The sequence below is a fragment of the Haliaeetus albicilla genome, chromosome 25 (assembly GCF_947461875.1).
Source record: "Haliaeetus albicilla chromosome 25, bHalAlb1.1, whole genome shotgun sequence".
In the NCBI taxonomy this organism is placed as follows: Eukaryota; Metazoa; Chordata; class Aves; order Accipitriformes; family Accipitridae; genus Haliaeetus; species Haliaeetus albicilla.
The window spans coordinates 20,242,239-20,260,745 of NC_091507.1; the positions used below are offsets into that span (position 1 = coordinate 20,242,239).

Sequence of the window (18,507 nt, forward strand, 5' to 3'; positions counted from 1 at the left end):
GAGTTCGATAGAAATCAGTGTTTGTTTTTTTAAATATAGACAATATCTTATCTGTCAAAGTCATACGCAAATTCATCTTATATTTTTATCTTTCCACTATGATCATTTCAGCATGATCAGTTACACTCTGCTAATGAAGACCTCCTGGCTCGGGTTGAAACACTGCAACATAATGCTAAGCTGCTGGAAGCTCAGATACTGGAGATACAAAGAGCCAAGGCAAAGGTTGACAAAGAACTAGAAGCTGAAAAGCTTCTGAAAGAACAGAAAGCAAAGGTAGTACTCTGTAGAGATGGTGAATGGGCTGAAGCATTACTTTCACTGGATGTGACTTGTGTCAGACCTTTGTAAACTGTGTTTTTATAGAACAAGTTCCATTCTTTCTCTTATTGTTACTTGACTCAATCTTTTTTGAAGGCTTGGTCTGTTCATTGAAAGAACTTTGCAAGACTGCCACTTAGAGTAGGTTGGGGATTGTTACAGAACGTGAAAAAACACTTCATTATCTTCTGGGTTTTTCTTTGGTTCCCAGTGATTTCCTAAAAAAAAAAAAAAAAAAAAAAAAAAAAAATCTTTGTACAACCCAAGTGTGTGTGTGTAAGTGTAAATACATGCTGACATCTATTTTGAAATTGGAATGCATAATTGACAAGTATATAAATTTCAGGAACACAGTGGTGCTCTCCAAGAAATGGAGGAGCTTCAGATGCAACTTCAGAAGGAAAAGAAACATCTGCAGAAAACTATGCAAGAGCTAGAGCTGGCCAGAAAGGTAGAGTTGCTGTTCTTGTTAGTGCTTAATGGACTACCAAAGATTTTGGCTCATCTTTCTCTGTTGAATGCCTCCCTGTCTGTTGTGAGGAGTCTTAAGCCCAAGGTTGGCAAAAGATAAAACATGAGGGCTTTTACCCCTGGTTTTGTGTTTGGAGAGCTGATGTATGCTTTTGGGTTTGTTTGGGGTTTTTTTTTATTTTATTTTTTTGGTTGGTTGGTTGGTTTAGCTTGGGTTATGTGGCCTGTCATGAGTAGAAATAGGAATAGAATTGAGATGTCTGGAGTACTCATATGGTGCACTATCCAGAAGCTGCCCTTGTAAGGACTAAAGATGATGGAAACTAATATCTGCAAAATACCTACTGGTAAAACCTAAAACTAGCAACAGGTTTTTCAAAGCTTCTGGTTCTTGTTTTAAAACAGATTATTTACTGAGGATGTAGAAACCTGATGGATGGGTGTTGCTTGTGGATATGGATAGTTGTAAAGTTTTTTGTTAGATAGGCAATATAGTTTTTTAACTGTATTAAAAAAAAAAAAAAAAAAAAAGTTCTTAGCAGCCAAGGCAGATTGTAAGCTATAACTTCATTGTGTGTACCTTGCAGGATGCTCAAAAGAGTACACTGATGGATATGGAAATAGCTGATTATGAAAGGCTAGTAAAAGAACTTAATCAGAAGATTAGTGATAAAGACAGCAGAATAGAGGATCTCGAACAAGAGACTGGGATTCAGAAACAGAAGCAAGAGACACTACAGGAAGAAATAAGTGAGTAAACTATAAACAGTAAGAGTCACTATGGTGTGGTTAGTAATGGTAAAAAATTACAATTCAGAAACAACTTCTCAAGTCGATGAGTGAGAGTAAGGTTTGCAGGAAATACTGAACAGTTACATAGTCAAAATTACTTTTCCATAAAGGAAACTTTACTAGGTTATCAGTCACTTGATCTAGTATTCAGCAAATAAGAGCCAATTGCTTGCCTGATAAACTGTGTTTCTTACCTGATTAAGTTAATAATAAGTTCTGAAAGTCAGTGACTGACAGGGGTTTTCTTTCTGACATACCCCACTCATAAAACTTTACCAGTTAGCATGTGGTTAAAAATTTTGTTTCTTTCTATCCTTAAGTGTAAGTCTTAAACCAGTTTCATTTATTCAAAGATCTTTGTGATACTTGTGAAAAGGATACTAAACTTACTGTAAGCTACTTGTTTGCAGCTCTTAAGAAATCTGTCAGAATTTGCTTAAATATTTTCCAATATTTTTAAGGAAATATAGGAGGGGAAGTTTCCTTTGCCTATAACTGCTGTTTTCTGCATTAGAGTCACTTCAGTCAACTATGCAACAGGATGAGGAAAGAAATGCCAAGATAAAACAACTCCTGGTGAAAACCAAAAAAGAACTGGCTGATTCAAAACAAGCTGTAAGTCCAGATGTTAATGACTGTGTATTCCATTTTTAAACTAACTTTTAAAAAATGGGCTGGTAACTGAATTGTTAAGTTGCTGAGGTTTGGGGTGCTTTAATAACCAGATAATTTTATCATGCAGGAGAATGACCATCTAATGTTGCAGGCATCATTAAAAGGGGAACTGGAAGCCAGTCAACAACAAGTGGAAGCCTATAAGGCAAGAAACTTCACTTCTTTGTTAGTATAAGGTTTCTCATATAAGTAATAAGGGTGTGATTTGTACTGGGCAGATGGACTCTAGGCTGAAGAATGAAAAGGTGTTATTTTTATCACTTGGGTACTTGTTTTTTTTCCTGAATGAGTTTTGTCTCTTTGCTGCTTTCCCCAAATAGTTCCCTTGTGCTGTTCTTTAAACAGCTTTACCCTTTCTTCCTCTTTCCACCAAGAGGAATCCATAATTTGAAGCTTGTAACTGGGATATGTTTTAGAATAATTTCTTTAAAAATGGAAGTTGCTCAGTTTAAAAACAAAAGAATGCAACATCATCAGAAACCTCAAGTGTTGTCCATCTGTATAAATTTTGTTGGTTGGACAGAATAGGAATTAAAGGTAATGAAAGGTAGCAGGGAGGGGAAGGGAGAGGCGTTGTCTTTCTTAAATGCTGCCACCCCACCACTGTAATCTTCTCTTCAATTCTCTCTTTAAAAAAATGATATTTTTTTTTTTAAATGTACGTTGTAGCCCATGTCTATTTTTTTCTTCTATTTTTGTTGGATTTTAATTTTATATTCACCAGTTCTGTGCAGGAATTACTATAGTAGAATCTTATGTGCTCTGTGGCATGCCCTCTTGGAGAGGGAAGAAAAAATTCTGTCACAGTGAAGTTTTCAACTGACTTTTTCAGATTCAAGTGGCTGTACTAACATCAGAAAAGCATAAAGTTCAGGAACACCTGCGAACTTCTTCAGAGCAACACCAGCGTACGTTGAGTGCTTACCAGCAAAAAATTGCGACCTTGCAAGAAGAGTGCAGAGCAGCCCAGGTACTCTAGTGGAAGAAGTAATGTTAGAGACTTTAGAAGGGAGATTTACTGCACTCACTGTCTGCTTCTCTAAAAATATTTTGAGGATCTTTCACTTTTGTCTTTTTGTCTGTCAAGTACTGGGAGTTATCTCAGTGCTTAATGTATTTGAGTGGTATAGAGGAGAGGCCAGGCTGTCCCAGTTGTCATGTATCACTTGTGGTGGAACATCTGAACTGCACTCTTATATTTCCAGTAGGAAAAACCTTGCGGTGGTAGCAGGGTGTTGGAGTTCATTCAAGATGATCAGCAAGTATACACTGAGGGGAGGGGGGGGGGAGAAGTCTTTAAAGAAAAGGGGGGAACAACAAAGAGAAAAGGAGTGTAACTTGCTCCATATAAAAATAGTTAACACAGATACCACTTAAAAAAAAAAAAACAAAACTGTGAAAAATATATTTGGAAGCACCTTTTTAATATGCTGCTGTAAGACCAGCTTCTTAATTGGTAGCTGAGCTACAGGTGAAACTGATGCTACTGGTGAGGTTTTTATTATTTCTGGGGTTTTGACCATATGACACTGTTAGATGTTCCTGGAACCTAGTGTGTGCATTGGAGACGGACAGATTCAGAATATACTAGGACTGTTATGTTCAAACTATCTTTATGGAGACTACTGCATCACACTGTGGCCCCTCTTGTATGATAGGTGTGCATCCTGCAGATAAGTAACAGTTGAACACAGCCTCTCAAAAAAAATTCTGTGTTTTAAAAAGGTGAACTGAAATGGACAAACTTTGTGGTTGCTGCTACAGGAGGCTTGCCCGCGTTATACTGGTAGATACAGATCATGGTTTTATGAATGCATTCTTCATAACTGGGTGTAGCGTTCGCCGCATATCAAGGTGCCACAATTAGATCACTGATCACCCCCCAGACCAGGGAAAGAGACAGATAACACACACAGTGTGAGCGCCAACTTCCGCCTTTTATTGCGCAGTCAATTCCTTTTATACTAACAAGGGTAGGCGGGATTACAGACACATCATAAGGCTGTGACTAACCCTCTAACTTTCCGTGACATCGCGAGATCTTCCGAACGCTGAACCCTACAACTGGGGACTTGTGGTACCTATCCATGGTAGCTTGCTCCTTGATGTTGTGAAACCAGTCAGGGTGTAGATCTTCCATGATGGCATGGCTTGAAGCTGTTGGAAGATTAGCCTTCCTCTTTATGTGTGTCCCCTACATCCAGAAAACAGATATTATTACAAGGTTATTAAAGAAGGAAAATTCTGTCTAAAGGAAAGGTGGACACTGTTGTGGTTTAACCCCAGCTGGCAACTAAGCACCACGCAGCTGCTTGCTCACTTCCCCCCCACACCCAGTGGGATGGGGGAGAGGATCAGGGGAAAAAAAAAGTAAAACTTGTGGGTTGAGATAAAGACAGTTTAATAGGACAGAAAGGAAAATAATACAACAATAATAATAATAAAAGAACTAGAATATACAAAACAAGTGATGCACAATGCAATTGCTCACCACTTGCCAACAGATACCCAGTTAGTTCCCGAGCAGTGATCCCCCCCAGGCCGAGTCCCCCCAGTTTATATACTGGGCACGATGTCACATGGTATGGAATATTCCTTTGGCCAGTTTGGGTCCGCTGTCCTGGCTGTGTCCCCTCCCAACTTTTTGTGCCCCTCCAGCCTTCTTGCTGGCTGGGCAGGAGAAGCTGAAAAATCCTTGACTTGGTCTAAACACTGCTTAGCAACAACTGAAAACATCAGTGTGTTATCAACATTCTTCTCATACTAAATCCAAAACATAAAGCTATACCAGGTAGTAGAAGGAAAATTATCTCTATCCCAGCTGAAACCAGGACATGAAAGCAGATAGTAGGTTAGAAGGCAAAATTCATGCTGGCATTTAAGGCTGTCTACCTGAGGACTTAAGACTATTCTAGCTCACATAGTTTGACTGGAAGAAAAGAGAATGATTAATTTAAAGAAATTCCCACAAATCTTACAGACTCCAGAAAAGCTGGAGCAGTGCCTAATTGGGGTCAGCACCATGGAATTTCACTCAGCAGTTCAGCACAAGAGAAGCTTTCCAAAATCCTCCTCTTGGACATGAGAGCATCTCAGCTATCTCAAAGATGACTAATGAATCCATGACCTTCTGAGATCCAAGAATGAAAATCTGCATCTGTGTTTTATTAGAAAAATATACAACATGAGTATTTGAAGGACGGGAATAATTTGTGCTGTATAGTGTACAGTCAAGGATGAAGCTATGTTGTGAGGTAATTTTCTGTATGTCCACAGAAAGTCATGTATCAGCTGAATTTAGAAGAGAAGACAGACCAAGCACACTTAACATTCAACTAGAATATTATGTCTTGTGCGGTGTATTACCATTACAAGACTGACTTAACTCCTCAAAATTATGCATAACTTTAAGGCATATTAGATTTTTGTCACCTGGGTAGTATAGAAGGAAAACAGAATTATCCCTTTTTTTTTTTTCCTTCACCTTTGCCTTCATTTAAAGCTGTTTGATAGAACCCCTTGCTCGTAAATCTCTGCTGAAAGTAATTAATTTGCAAGTATTTTTTCTTTAATACTGTATGGTAAGATCAGTGTCTCAAGTTTCACATTTTATGATATTTAATTAAAGTCTAAAGTGACTACCATAACAGATCATGTTTCAATTTTAATTATCCATTTAAAAGCAGAAAATGCAAAAAGTGGTTCTTAATGTTTTTTTTCCAATATAAGATGCATTTCATTTTAGAGAAATAAGGGAGCAATAGTCAACAGCATAACTTAAGTGTTTTGTTTTCTGTGTGATAGGCTGAACAAGCATCTGTTACATCTGAATTCGAGAGCTACAAAGTCCGTGTTCATAATGTTCTAAAACAGCAAAAGAATAAATCTGCTTCTCAGACAGAATCTGAGGGAACCAAACAAGAAAGGTAAAACTAAAATTTTTATATGCATACAGAAAAATACTGATACTCAGGTTATTGTGCTTGTCTTTCTAATTCCTGACCAACAAGTGAGTTCCACTATTTAACTCTTTGCTTGAGTTAGGAAAGTATCAGAAGGGAGGCAGTTTGCTTCCCCAGTTCCTTTGGTAAAGGCAAAGCACCATTTCCAACTAAGAAGAAAAGAGCAGGTGGGTACTGTTCAGCTGAGCTCACTTTTAACTTTTTCAGGAAGGAATGGTTTAGTGTAGGTAAAGCTCTGGCTGCCTATTCAGTCATCAGTTCCAGCAGATTTACAAAATACTGTTGTCTTATTAGCTGTTATATGAGGAAAGACTTGGAAAAAAAAAAATTAGACTGCCGAAAGTTCCCTGAAAATCATTTAAGTATAGTCGTAAATTCAGATTCGCTTCAGAAAATGCCTGAACCCACTGTAAAAGTAGATCAGTTTCTGTAAGTTATTTTTATAAGTTATTGATACCTGTCCTTGGTGACAGACTGGGCATTTATGCACGAGGTGTCAGAAGTAATTTCTGACAACAGATCTTAAACCAGTACTTGCAATTGCTGCTAAAAATCCACCAGAGGGAGACTTGTGCTTTGTTAGAGGACTTCGGTTTTATGGTTGGTTTGGGGTTTTTTCATGCATCTACCTCTTCTTTTCTTTGAAGCAAGCAAACTACAAGAGTTGCATTTCTTTCTCTTGTTTTTGAAGAATTTTGAGAAGTTCTGGTATTGTTAAGTTTTTGTGAAAGAGGGTCACTATGGAAACCAAGTGGACAAGTAATCAAGCAATAAACAGAGGAGAAACAGTTTTCAAAGAAATTCTTTACAAGTATCAACTCCAAGGGTTAATGAGATATACAGTTCATGAGATAATGAAGATGTCCGCATATATAAATACAGAAAGCATAAAAGGAGAATGTGTGTGACTTACGGCTTTTTGCTCCTGGTGTATCTGATTTTGATTTATTTCTGACCAACACAGTTCATCTGTTTTTATGGATTGATGTTGCTTTCTAGTCCTTTGCTCAAAATCACCTCCAACCATTTGTCTCCTGTATTCAGTCTCATTGAACGGATGTGCATTTACTAAACAAACAAAAAACCCTCCACCACTTTTAAGAAGAAATTGTTTCTCCCATCTGCTTTGCACATATTATTCTCCTTCTATCTTGATCCTCCAGACCAACCTGAAGTAGAAAGTGGTAGCAGGCACACTTTCTACCCACTAGTTATGTTCCCAACAGTTCAGACAGGATGCAATAAATCTCTTTGTACCTGTATTGAAACATGATCAGAGCTTTCCTAATTGTTTCTGCTGCAGTCACATTCTAAGATTATTTTGGTCAGAGTGCTGTATTGTTTTAATTACTAAATTAGCAATTTGGATCAGCTATCCAAAATGTTGCAGATATAATATAGGTTCTGAAATAATATAGGTTCTGAAATAATATAGGTTCTGAAATAATATAGGTTCTGAAATAATATAGGTTCTGAAATAATATAATTCTTTTTAAATGTGTGTTGTTTATTTCTTTTTTTTTCCCCTTGCAGAGAACAGTTGGAAATGGTGATAGATCAACTTAAAGTGAAGCTGCAAGATGCTCAGCATAATTCACAGATGAATGCGTCTGAACTCCAGGCATTGCAGTCTGAACACGACACCCTGCTGGAAAGACACAATAAGATGCTGCAAGAGACTGTTGCAAAAGAGGCAGAACTCCGTGAAAAGTATGGTCTGCTGTTGAACAGATATAGATGTTTTATTCTGTGTGAACTTTAAGGGCTGGGCATGTAGTGGCCTATAACTGTACTCAAAGAAAGGGCAAAATTGTTGAGAAAGTAAAAGGAATTTTCAAAAGGATTGTTTGCTATTTTTCATGAGCCTTCAGAAGTTTCAGCAATGAAAATGAAGTAGTAGCTGATCAGGGAATTTGAGATTTCTGCAAGCTTTCCACCTGATAACTATCAGATTTAAAAATTAACATTTTTTTTAAGCACATTGGCTATTTTTAAGTCCAATGCTCAGCACTACATTTGTGTTGGAGTGCTCAGCCAAATTTTAGGGGTGTTTCCTGTTAGAGAAATAAGGTAGTTAAATGCAGAGCAAATGATTTCACTGATAAAATATCCAGTCCTGTGTTCACCAAGTGCCTTTTTTACAGAAGGTAGTGGGTTTTAAGTCTACGCTTGCCACAATCTTAATTTGCTATTTCTTTCAGAATCAAAAGAGTCTGTTTAATCTGTATCACTTTTTGAAAAATCACATGACTACCTAATACTTGACCTCTTCAAAAAGGGTCTTTCCTTGTCTTTTTTTCTCTAGGGTACAAAGAAGTTCGCATGAAATACTCATTCGAAATTACAGCTGACTATTAGGAACTGTTGCCTTCTTGTCACTATCTTTGTACTGTTTTATCTGTTCCTGATAGCTACATGATGATTCATTGTAATCAACTAAATTATGTCCTCCTGCATTTTTCTGGAAAGAACCCATATCACAGTAGGTTCCCTTTGTAGCCAGAGAGACAAGCTCTTTGCTGCTCTGGTTATATTTAAGTTTGTATGCTTATAAGGGCAAGTCCTATGCCTAGTCTTTCCGTACATGCACTTGTTTAATTGCTTGTGACAACTTTGTCGTGCTTCTGGAGTACCTCCAAACCAAGTACAACTGATATGTTACTGACATTTTTCTTGCTAACAACTACACTCTTCTACCGTCTTTTGCGCTGTACAGTTGAAGCTTAAAAAAAATTAAATTTAGCTTCTTAGAAATTTGTTTTCAGAAGTCCTGCGTAAGTGTTTGGTAAAGAAATGTTAAAGGAAGTGGAGTATAAGGTAGGTGACATGCCCTGTATGACACTATAAACAGTCATGTTGCAGTTTTAGAATTTAAGAATGTTTGGACTGCAGTGTCTCTATTTTAATTTTTTCCCAAAGGTGTGTGAATTTTGTGTTCTGAAATAGAAATCAAGAGTTTATATAGCACAGTGCATTCATATGATAGGTAATAAGTGTAACTTTTTCAGTCTTAGATTTTCCCTATCAAAAGAGGAATTTAAATGGAAAAAAAGTTGCACTGTCATTCTAAGATAACTATACATATGAAAATTGAAAACTACTTTAAACTCTAAAAATTTTGAAATATAAAAATGACAGTCTTTTGCTGTTCATTTCTTATGGTTTGTGTATACGCTGTTTTCAGGCTCTGCACAATACAGTCTGATAACATGGTCATGAAAACAGAGCATGCCCAGACTTTGAGTCAGCTGACAGCTCAGAATGAAGCTCTCCGGAACAATTTCAGAGATCAAGTCAGGAACCTGCAAGAAGAGCACAGGAAGACAGTAGAGACACTTCAGCAGCAACTGTCCAGAGTAGAAGCTCAGCTCTTCCAACTCAAGAGTGAAACAAGCACTAGAGGTAACTTTCAGTCACGATACCAGGTTTTCTTGGGTTAGGTACAAATTTGTGTACCTGAGTCTGAATCTAAAACATGCTTATAGTGTGTGGTTCCATAATACACCAGAAACCTTATCTGGAGAACCTGCAGCATGTGCTATCAATCCACTGATACCAAGTAAGGAACGTGTCTTTGTTATTACTGTCCCTTTGGAATCTTAATGTACTTGAATGCATCCAGAGGAAGGCAACAAGCTGGTGAAAGTGCTGGAAGGGATGTCCTGCGAGGAGTGGCTGAGGACTCTGGGCTTGTCTAGTTTGGAGAAAAGGAAGGTGACTTCATTGCTCTCTTAAATCTTTGTGAGGAGGGGAAGTGGGGAGGGAGGTGCTGATCTGTTCTCCCTGATACCCAGTGGCAGGACATGTGGGAACAGTTCAAAGCTGCACCAGGGGAGGTTCAGACAGGACATTAGGAGGCATTTCTTTACTGAGAGGGTGGTCAAGCCCTGGAACAGGCTTCCTAGAGAGGTGGTCGATGCCCCAAGCCTGTCAGTGTTGAAGAGGCGTTTGGACAATGCCCTTAATAACATGCTTTAAGTTTTTGGTCAGCCCTGAAGTGGTCAGGCAGTTGGACTAGATGATTGGTCCCTTCCAACTGGAACTATTCTGTTCTGTTCTAGAATCTGCATCACTGTTATCTCTTCTGCAGTATCTGCATTGTCAGACAGATAGAGGGAAATTACTTTGTAAATATTCAGTGCTCTTCTTGTCAAGTTTGTCTCAGATTTTGGAGCATACTGAACCTCTGCCTCCAGTATGAGGGGTAAAGCTAAAGAAAAGTGTATTGAAAGCTGTTTCAACAATGTTTTTTATTGGTATACCTGCTATTTGATCCCTCTTCTAATTTAAGATTTTACTGTGTTGAAGCTCAAGTGCTGTTTTTATATCTGTGAAGTTATTAATTAGAATGTAGCTGGACATTTGCCAAGCAGCAGTAACAGTTTAAGAAGTTGCTCTTTCCATATGTTACTACAGCAGCAGGATAGTGTGCACAGTATTAAAACAGAACAATTTACACCTCCCACAGGACTGGTTGAAAGAAAAGCTAATTCTGTTTTGCTTTAAAAACATTTGACACTTGTATCATAACTACAACACATCTTTAGGGAGAGTTGCATGGAGGCTTCATATTCACTGAAATAAAAATTGCCAATCAAGTTTGGATTTAGAAACTGGCTTTGATTGTTATGGTCATTTGGAGTGAAAGGCTATATTTTCTATTATTAACGTTATGTGTGTGTCTGGCTTTCTCCCTTTTCTTCACCTTTCCTCCCCCTGCTTTTTGAAGACTATTTAATATACTGCTCTCCAATCTGAGACAGTCACACCTATGAAATAGCCTTACCAATTTCATTCTGATGACAGACATCAGTAAATATCTTTCAGGTCCAGCTGTTTCAAATCCAGCAACGAAGAACTTAAGAGAACGGCGAAACACTGACCTTCCTGTTCTCGATGTGCACTCTGTAGCTAGGGAAGAGGGAGAAGGTATGGAAACAACAGACACGGAGTCTGTCTCTTCAGCCAGCACCTATGTACCATCCTTGGAACAACTTCTGAACTCCCCAGAAGCAAAACTTGGTAGGTAGAACATGTGGCTTTTTGAAGTACTTGCCTACATAAGTTGCAGAAGTTTTTGCCCTCAAAATATCTGAGAACGTTGTGTTTTCATGCTTTTAGGTGCAAGACACAAGTCTAAGTGCTACTGAGTTGACACTGTCCTGAATTTCTGTAGGAGTTTTGTCCTGGAGTAAGGACTAACAATAAAACATTGCTACAGGTTTTAGTGATTTAAAGATGTCATATTGGAAAAGACTGGATGAGCAAATCAGTGAATAGTTACGGAACTTTTTGTATTCTGGATGCGTCTCCACTAGAGACAATTAAGTGCTGATTTAACTCTTGTTAATGAAAGGATAAAATGTCTGGTCATCTTAATGTGGCTTATTAGAACAGGATTTTATTCATAGTTTTTTTCTAGGAAACTGAAAGCCAGCATGAAGAACAATGTTCTAACAGTCGCCCCAAAAGTAGAAAAATACATCGTAACATCTAATCATGTTTTAAAAGTCTACCGAACACTTAGTGGAGAACTGTTGAAAATCTCCATCTATGGGTAGGAAACAAGGGGTAAATTAAAACCATGTATCTTGACGTACTTAGAACTGATTTGCCAGTCCCCTTCTAATATACTTTTACATACAAAAATAGATCACAAAACATGCATGCGGCAGCAGCAATAATGCCTGTTAATTTTGCAGTCTGACTCTGCATGGATTTTGTTTCTAAGAAACTACATTAATCAAGTCTTAAGTTAGTACAAAGTAGATGCAAGTGCTTTTTCCTTCTCTCAGTTTTCTTTTCCAATTAATTGCAGAACCACCTCCATGGCAGACAGAACTCACCAAGGATGAACTGATTCAGAAACTAAACACAACAGCGAAGAGTGCTGATCACTTGAATGAATTACTTCGTGAATCAGAAGCAACCAATGCAATCCTAATGGAACAAATAAAGGTTAGCAAACATGCAGGAAATGTAGGGACAGCTGTAACTTCTGTGGTCTGTTTCTTAGACCAAATGTTTAACACAAATATGTTTCAGAAAATCCCAGTCTATAAAAATTTGGTGATAAAAAACTTAATTTTGGAAGGGCTTTTATTCCACAAGACTAATTAGCACTTCCAGAGTTGACTTCAGTTTTTTGGGCTTTTTCCACACAATTTCTAGTCAAGGGTGTGGGGGGAAGTGGAGTAAAAGCTGCTACAAAAAAAACCAAAACCAAAACAAAAAAACCCCCAAACCTCAAGAATTTGGAAGCTTAATGTTTAGTAAAGTCCCTTTACTGTTGTCACTTAGATAAAAGCAGTAAATCCCAAGGGAAGCATCATCTGGTTTCTCTTTCTGTAACTCCTTTTAGCTGTCTTAAGTTAAAAGAAGATATATGTTTAGAGATACATGTACTAATAGAGTTTGGTTTGGTTTGATTTTATTTTATTGTACCTCCTTGAGTTTTCTGAAAACATTTGTGAAGTTAACATATTCTTTAAACATGCTAAGCTTTCTTTTATAAAATGTTTCTTAATGAATGATGATATTGTTAAATCTTTGATCCACATTGCTTATTTAGCTGTCACTTTTTTAGCTTTGTCACTGAAATTGAATAGTTAGTACCACGTATCATAACTACTGCACAGATTTTCTCAAAAAATGTTATTTTTGATCAATAAAAAGTTATTTCTGGACAACATTATCACATGTTCAATTTTTACTGGATTTTTGTCCAGAATATGTTGCTATGCACACATTATTCTTTTTGAAGCAAGCTGCATAATTCACTTTCTAGGTCTTCCAAAGACCTTTGTTCAATTGCTCATTATATGAAGCAAACAATAGTGCATATTTTTTTCCCCTCATCTGCAGCTTCTTAAGAATGAAATAAGAAGATTGGAAAGAAATCAAGAGAGAGAAAAGTCTGTGGCTAATCTAGAATACTTGAAGAATGTTCTACTGCAGTTCATATTTCTGAAATCGGGAAGTGAGAAAGAAAGGCTGCTCCCTGTAATAGACACCATGTTGCAGCTCAGCCCTGAAGAGAAGGGGAAGCTAGTTGCAATTGCCCAAGGTAGGTGGTGTTCAGAACATTGTCACAAAAAAGGAGAAGTGGAAATAAAGGCAACGGAAGTTCTGTGCTTTCTTTTATGTAGACCTTTGAGGAAAAAACAAAGCTTAGCAGCATAATGCCAGTGAGCTAGCAATAAAACCATTTTGCTCTGTTGGGAAGTTACTATTCAGTTTTCAGAAAAGAGAACAAATACCCCAAAATATAAATAAAATTAAGGTAAAATAGAATTTCTTCTGAAACATACACATTTTAGGAAGACGACAGTAAGTTGTAAAAATATAATAAGTTCATGTTTTGAGTAGAGTTAAAGATTTCTGTTAAAGTGACCATAAAATAGAGGTTAATATAAATTAATTACTTTCTTGGCAGATGTTCTAAGAAGATAAAGTGGTCCTCTCAAGGCAGTACTGCAGATCTAATATTAGTTTCAATATATTAATTTTAAAAATCTCTTCAAGCAAGTATGGTTTTTGTTTCAGAAATAAAGGAACTAGGGAAGGGAAGAAAAAGAGTTAAGCCTTTGCAAGAAATTAACCCAAGTGCTGACCATCCATTTCAAATAGTCTGAGCATTCGTCCCCTTAATGCTCTGTAAGGTATTGCTCGTCACGTCTCAGTATCAACCTGTAGCTTCTTGTACTTCATTAGCAACTGACCCATACTTTATTTTAAAATTAATATAAAGAGTAAGTACCATGTCTGTATATATAAGCACTTAAAACTTGTGAACAAAATCACATAAATAAGGGAAGTGGCAAAGTAGTGCATTCCATGATAGGCCTTGCATTTGAAAGGATGAGATGTAAATTAAATGCATAGCATTTTGACGTCGTTCTGGCACTCTAATGAACACTGATTAGATTTTTCTGGAGAAAGGTGATAAATGGCCTCTTTAAAACATCCTTAAGTACCCAAAGCAAAGTGGGCTTGGTGATAAAATCCATGAACATATATTTATGGCAGCCCAAGAGTGGGTATTGAATGTTACCTCCTCAACAAGTTTATGAGGACAGCATTTGAAAAAGGACAGAGGCAGGGGGGAAGCAAGGTCATAAAACCAAATGATGCAATGTCTAACATAATAAACTTAGTTTAAAGCATGTTCTTCTTCCTCCTTCAGGTGAGGAAGAGAGTACCTCACGGCCCTCTGGGTGGGCTTCATACCTCCACAGCTGGTCGGGACTTCGATGAGACAGTGGAAACGCTGAATCTTTGAACACATTCCACAGTTGCAAAAAGAGAAATCTTAATGTAGAAGAACAATCTGTTGGTGGTGTACCATTGAACTACAGGTTTTTATTTCTGTTTGTTATTTTCAGCTTTTTAGGCTCTTCTAAGAAAGAAGCCCTCAGTAGCTCTGAAAGACTGTCCTATATTATGCTCTGACAGCAGTGAACTATTCCTCTTGTAAATGTTAAAGCTGGTGATCAGAAGTATAATGAGAAGTGACAAATCAATTGCAAATTGCTCGGAAACAGAATTTGACAAACCTGTGATGGCTCTTTTGATAGTGATTTAAAAACTTGATCTAATATAGTAACTGGAATAACTAGACTTTATACTTAAAGCATTTTAAAGTGTTTACAGTTTCTTTCACATATTTTTGTCAGTTTGCTAATCTACATGATTAGTGTTACTCTCTGCACATTGAAGAAATTAAAATTGAGTTATTTCCTCTCTGGTCATGCTTACAAAATGTAAAATCATTAAGATGCAGAAGAAATGGCATTTTCTGCTTTGACTTGACTAAATTTTTAGTCTTGGGGTTTGGGTTTTTTTTTGGTTGGGTTTTGTTTGTTTGGGGTTGGTTGTTTTTTTTGGTTTTTTTTTTGCAAAAGCTGGATTGAAAATATGAAGGCAACGGTCCACAAAATGTAGAGGGTGCCTAAAACTATATGAAGTACAATGTTTGGCACATCTGTGGCATGGTACTGTAGTAGAGGTTAATGGGGTTAATGGCACCTATGGAAGTCTTGGGATAGTACTCCAAGAATCAGAGGTCGTAAGTGCGCTGAAGTTTTGGGAGAAAGGGCTTAAGCTATGTCTCTTTACCCTGAGGTTGGAAGTTTGTGTTCAAGACGAGGAAGAAATAAATGTTTCATTACTGTAGTGATGTCTGTACTTAAGTGAAAAGACTACTCATACTGACTTAGTCATATTGAAGACACTAAAGGAAGAATCTGAGTCCGTAGGTCAGACTCCTAACAAAAACTTCTGAAAGAAAAGGACAGAGCTTTTGTCAATAGATGCGTCTTTTAAATGTTCTGATTGAAGATGTTATACCCTTCTCTCACTTCTCTGCATTTGCTCACATCATTTGCACAAACCTTTTGCACAGATGAGATAATCTCTGTTCCAGGTTATTCAACAGAACATTTGGTTTTCTTCAAGAAAATTAAATCTCTGCCATAGAATTACTACTTCTATTATCAACACAGCACCTTTTTTTAGCTTCAGTCTTCTTTTCCCCTTTATAGTCCATGCTGCCTTTCACCATCTTAATTTATTTGTAAATTAGTAAAATGCATACACGTTTTTAAACCCTGCTTACCTTTCAACCAGAGTCTTTCCATCTTTTTCACTCCTATTTTCATGCTCTCTGTGCTGTTTTACAGAGAATCATTCGCTGGTATAGATACCAATGCTAAGTAGTATTCCTCCTTTTCTGTCTTAGTTGAGGCCCTGAGGAAGTGACGTTCATTCCTTTAATATTGCCCTATTTGGGGCTGAGATTAATCTGGACATAAGAACAGCAGAAAGGCAGGGCACATCAAGAGAATAAACTGTTCAGTAACTGTGCTTTTGGTTTAATTTTCTGCTTCTTGTATATGTTTCAGTACACAATCAACAAAGCCAACAGGCTTGCTTTAGATATTTTAATTCCTTTCCACAGTCTTAAACACCTTCTCCCCTCCCCCCCTTCCCTTCCCCCTCCAATATGCGTTTTAACTGGAATCGTTATGGTTTGTGCTAACCGGTGAAAACGTTCTCTGTTTTCAGAACTTTCAGATCACAGAACTGATAAATAGTAGTGTGGGGATGAGTCTTTTAGGCATCTGTAACTTGGAAATGTAGATGGCAAACCTGAGGCTACGTTTAGGCTTTCTTGCATTTGCTTTTGAAACAATTACCATATCTTCAACATTCACGATTTGCTCCAGATCTCGGATGTTGAATTCTAACTCCTTATTCACAGCTGGATTTGGTTAATGTCACTCAAAAGAATGGCAAAACGGAGTGACAGGAGAGATTTGAAATATGCATAAAAATAAGTGCAAGTCATTCTCCTGCTGTGATCTTCACAATGAAAGCACATGAGTGGAAGGGTATGACTTCGTTTTGAGTATGTAGTTTGAACTGAGTAGTTCAAACTCATTTTGCAGCTGACCTGATTTAGTCTCTTCTGCACCATGTCTGCTCAGCTATCGCTAAAGAGCTGTGACGAGTTCCTTTTCAAATGCACATGTTTCAGAACTGTAGATTATTTAACATTGTAAGCTGTGAATAAATGTATGCAAGTAACATATATCACTGGCTGTATTAAATACCAGTTGCTTATTGACTTCTTTCAAGTCTGAGTTGCATGCTCACTGTTTTTAGTAAAGCTCACATGTTGCACTTATGAATGTAGTGGACAACTTGCATTACTATGTATTTTTTTTTACAATGGAAAATTAAGATCTTAATTAATGTAAAAATATTTTAATAACTGCTAGTAAACTGTGTTCTGTTGCCAAGATTGCCAGAACTTACCTTTGTGGCAATAAACTGTCTGTAAGCAAATATATCAAAGTTTAATATACACTTGCAGTAAATGGCATAGAAGAATGTGGACTGGAAGCAGGATTATTTTGCATAGAAAACTTTTTATATGTCATATATTTGCATTTGTAATGTACAGCATTGTAGCTGTGATTTGCTTTCAAAAAGCAATTTAAAGTTTTAACTAGTACTGCTGCTTCTTGATATACTGTGGTGTTCTTTTTCGGAAGAGCACTGTGCTGACTTTGCTTTCTGGTTCTTTTGTTCATTTGTTTGTTTTCTTTACAGTACCGTATCTGTTAGGATGTTTCCCAAAAAATGTAACCTCTGCCCGGAGTTTAAAAGCTTAGGACGAATTTTTACTCTTCTATCAGCCTGCATTCAGCCGAAGCCTAAGGAGGGCATAATTTAAAAAAAAAAAAAAAAAAAAAAAAAGTGACTCTACTATCACTATGAAGAGTATATATTAATTAAAAACAAAAAATGGGAGTGATTCAGAGTTCCCAGGCCTGTGTGTGCACTGTGGCTGACTTTTTAACTACGTATGCTGACTTAGAAACAGGTTACATGCCTTTCACGTTCCCTTTACGCAGAAGGGAGATGCATCGGTGCAAGAGAAGTGTGCTCCAGCTGAAAGACAGGAAGACCAGAGCTGCTCAGGGTGTAGTGTAGGTGTGGACAGTTGGATTTGAGGTTCAGGGTGGCCAAAGAGAACCTGTGTTAGAAGTGATACATGTGAGAGTAGAGTTGCTTTTTTTCTTTTGTGACCCTCCTTCCCCGAAGTATAATTGAGAGAAAACATGGTTATTTTCTAAATTTAAATCTTCCTTTGGCTGTTGTCCTCCATCCTTTTGCTTTGATAACAGACAATATATCCTGAAATTGTGGAGGAATACTTCAGAACTCTCCTTAGTTTGTACAAAGTGGCTCTGAAGGTAGCTTAACCACCTATGCTTCATCTGGCTTATGCCTTGGCTTCACCCAGTGCACCAATACTTCCTCAACTACCTGCTAGTTCTACTATTACTGGTACTGTGAAAATATCTTCCTTAGGAGCCTTGCAAATAGCAGTTACCACCCACAAGCTGAGAAACCAAATAAATGTATGAAGAGGTAAAAGTATATTTATTGTAGTAATTTCAGAATTGCTAGTCTGAATAGATAAGTGTTTTGGTTGGAAATATGTCTTTGATGGTCTTTTAATGTGGCCATCACTTCAATAAAATTCACCTTTACCCAACAGCGTGCCTTTCTTTTTCCCTGAATGTCTGCTCTTACCTGAGAAAATGCTACTTGGGTGCAAGGTAGAAAACAAGGGGATGTTTACTGTAGTGTTAAAGAGAAAGATTTTATGGATCTGGTACAGTAGCTGCAGTCTTTACTTTAGAGCACAATAACAGTGATGGGTACTTCTGGATGAATGGAAGAGGAAAACAAATCGGTTTGCTATGGGTTTTTT

At 37.4% G+C, this 18,507-nt stretch overlaps 1 protein-coding gene across 1 annotated transcript in view; it reads left to right on the forward strand.

Moving 5' to 3' along the window:
* GCC2 (GRIP and coiled-coil domain containing 2) overlaps window positions 1-18,288 on the forward strand; it is a 32,840-nt gene extending 14,552 nt beyond the window's left edge. Inside the window, exons 11-23 of the mRNA XM_069770165.1 lie at window positions 112-276; window positions 668-772; window positions 1,380-1,542; window positions 2,099-2,199; window positions 2,327-2,404; window positions 3,092-3,229; window positions 6,064-6,185; window positions 7,755-7,931; window positions 9,406-9,623; window positions 11,049-11,243; window positions 12,040-12,179; window positions 13,086-13,287; window positions 14,407-18,288. Coding sequence (XP_069626266.1) covers window positions 112-276; window positions 668-772; window positions 1,380-1,542; window positions 2,099-2,199; window positions 2,327-2,404; window positions 3,092-3,229; window positions 6,064-6,185; window positions 7,755-7,931; window positions 9,406-9,623; window positions 11,049-11,243; window positions 12,040-12,179; window positions 13,086-13,287; window positions 14,407-14,477 — 1,875 coding nt within the window. The 3' untranslated portion in view covers window positions 14,478-18,288. The remainder of the gene's footprint in view (window positions 1-111; window positions 277-667; window positions 773-1,379; window positions 1,543-2,098; window positions 2,200-2,326; window positions 2,405-3,091; window positions 3,230-6,063; window positions 6,186-7,754; window positions 7,932-9,405; window positions 9,624-11,048; window positions 11,244-12,039; window positions 12,180-13,085; window positions 13,288-14,406) is intronic.
* Window positions 18,289-18,507: the final 219 nt, after the last annotated feature.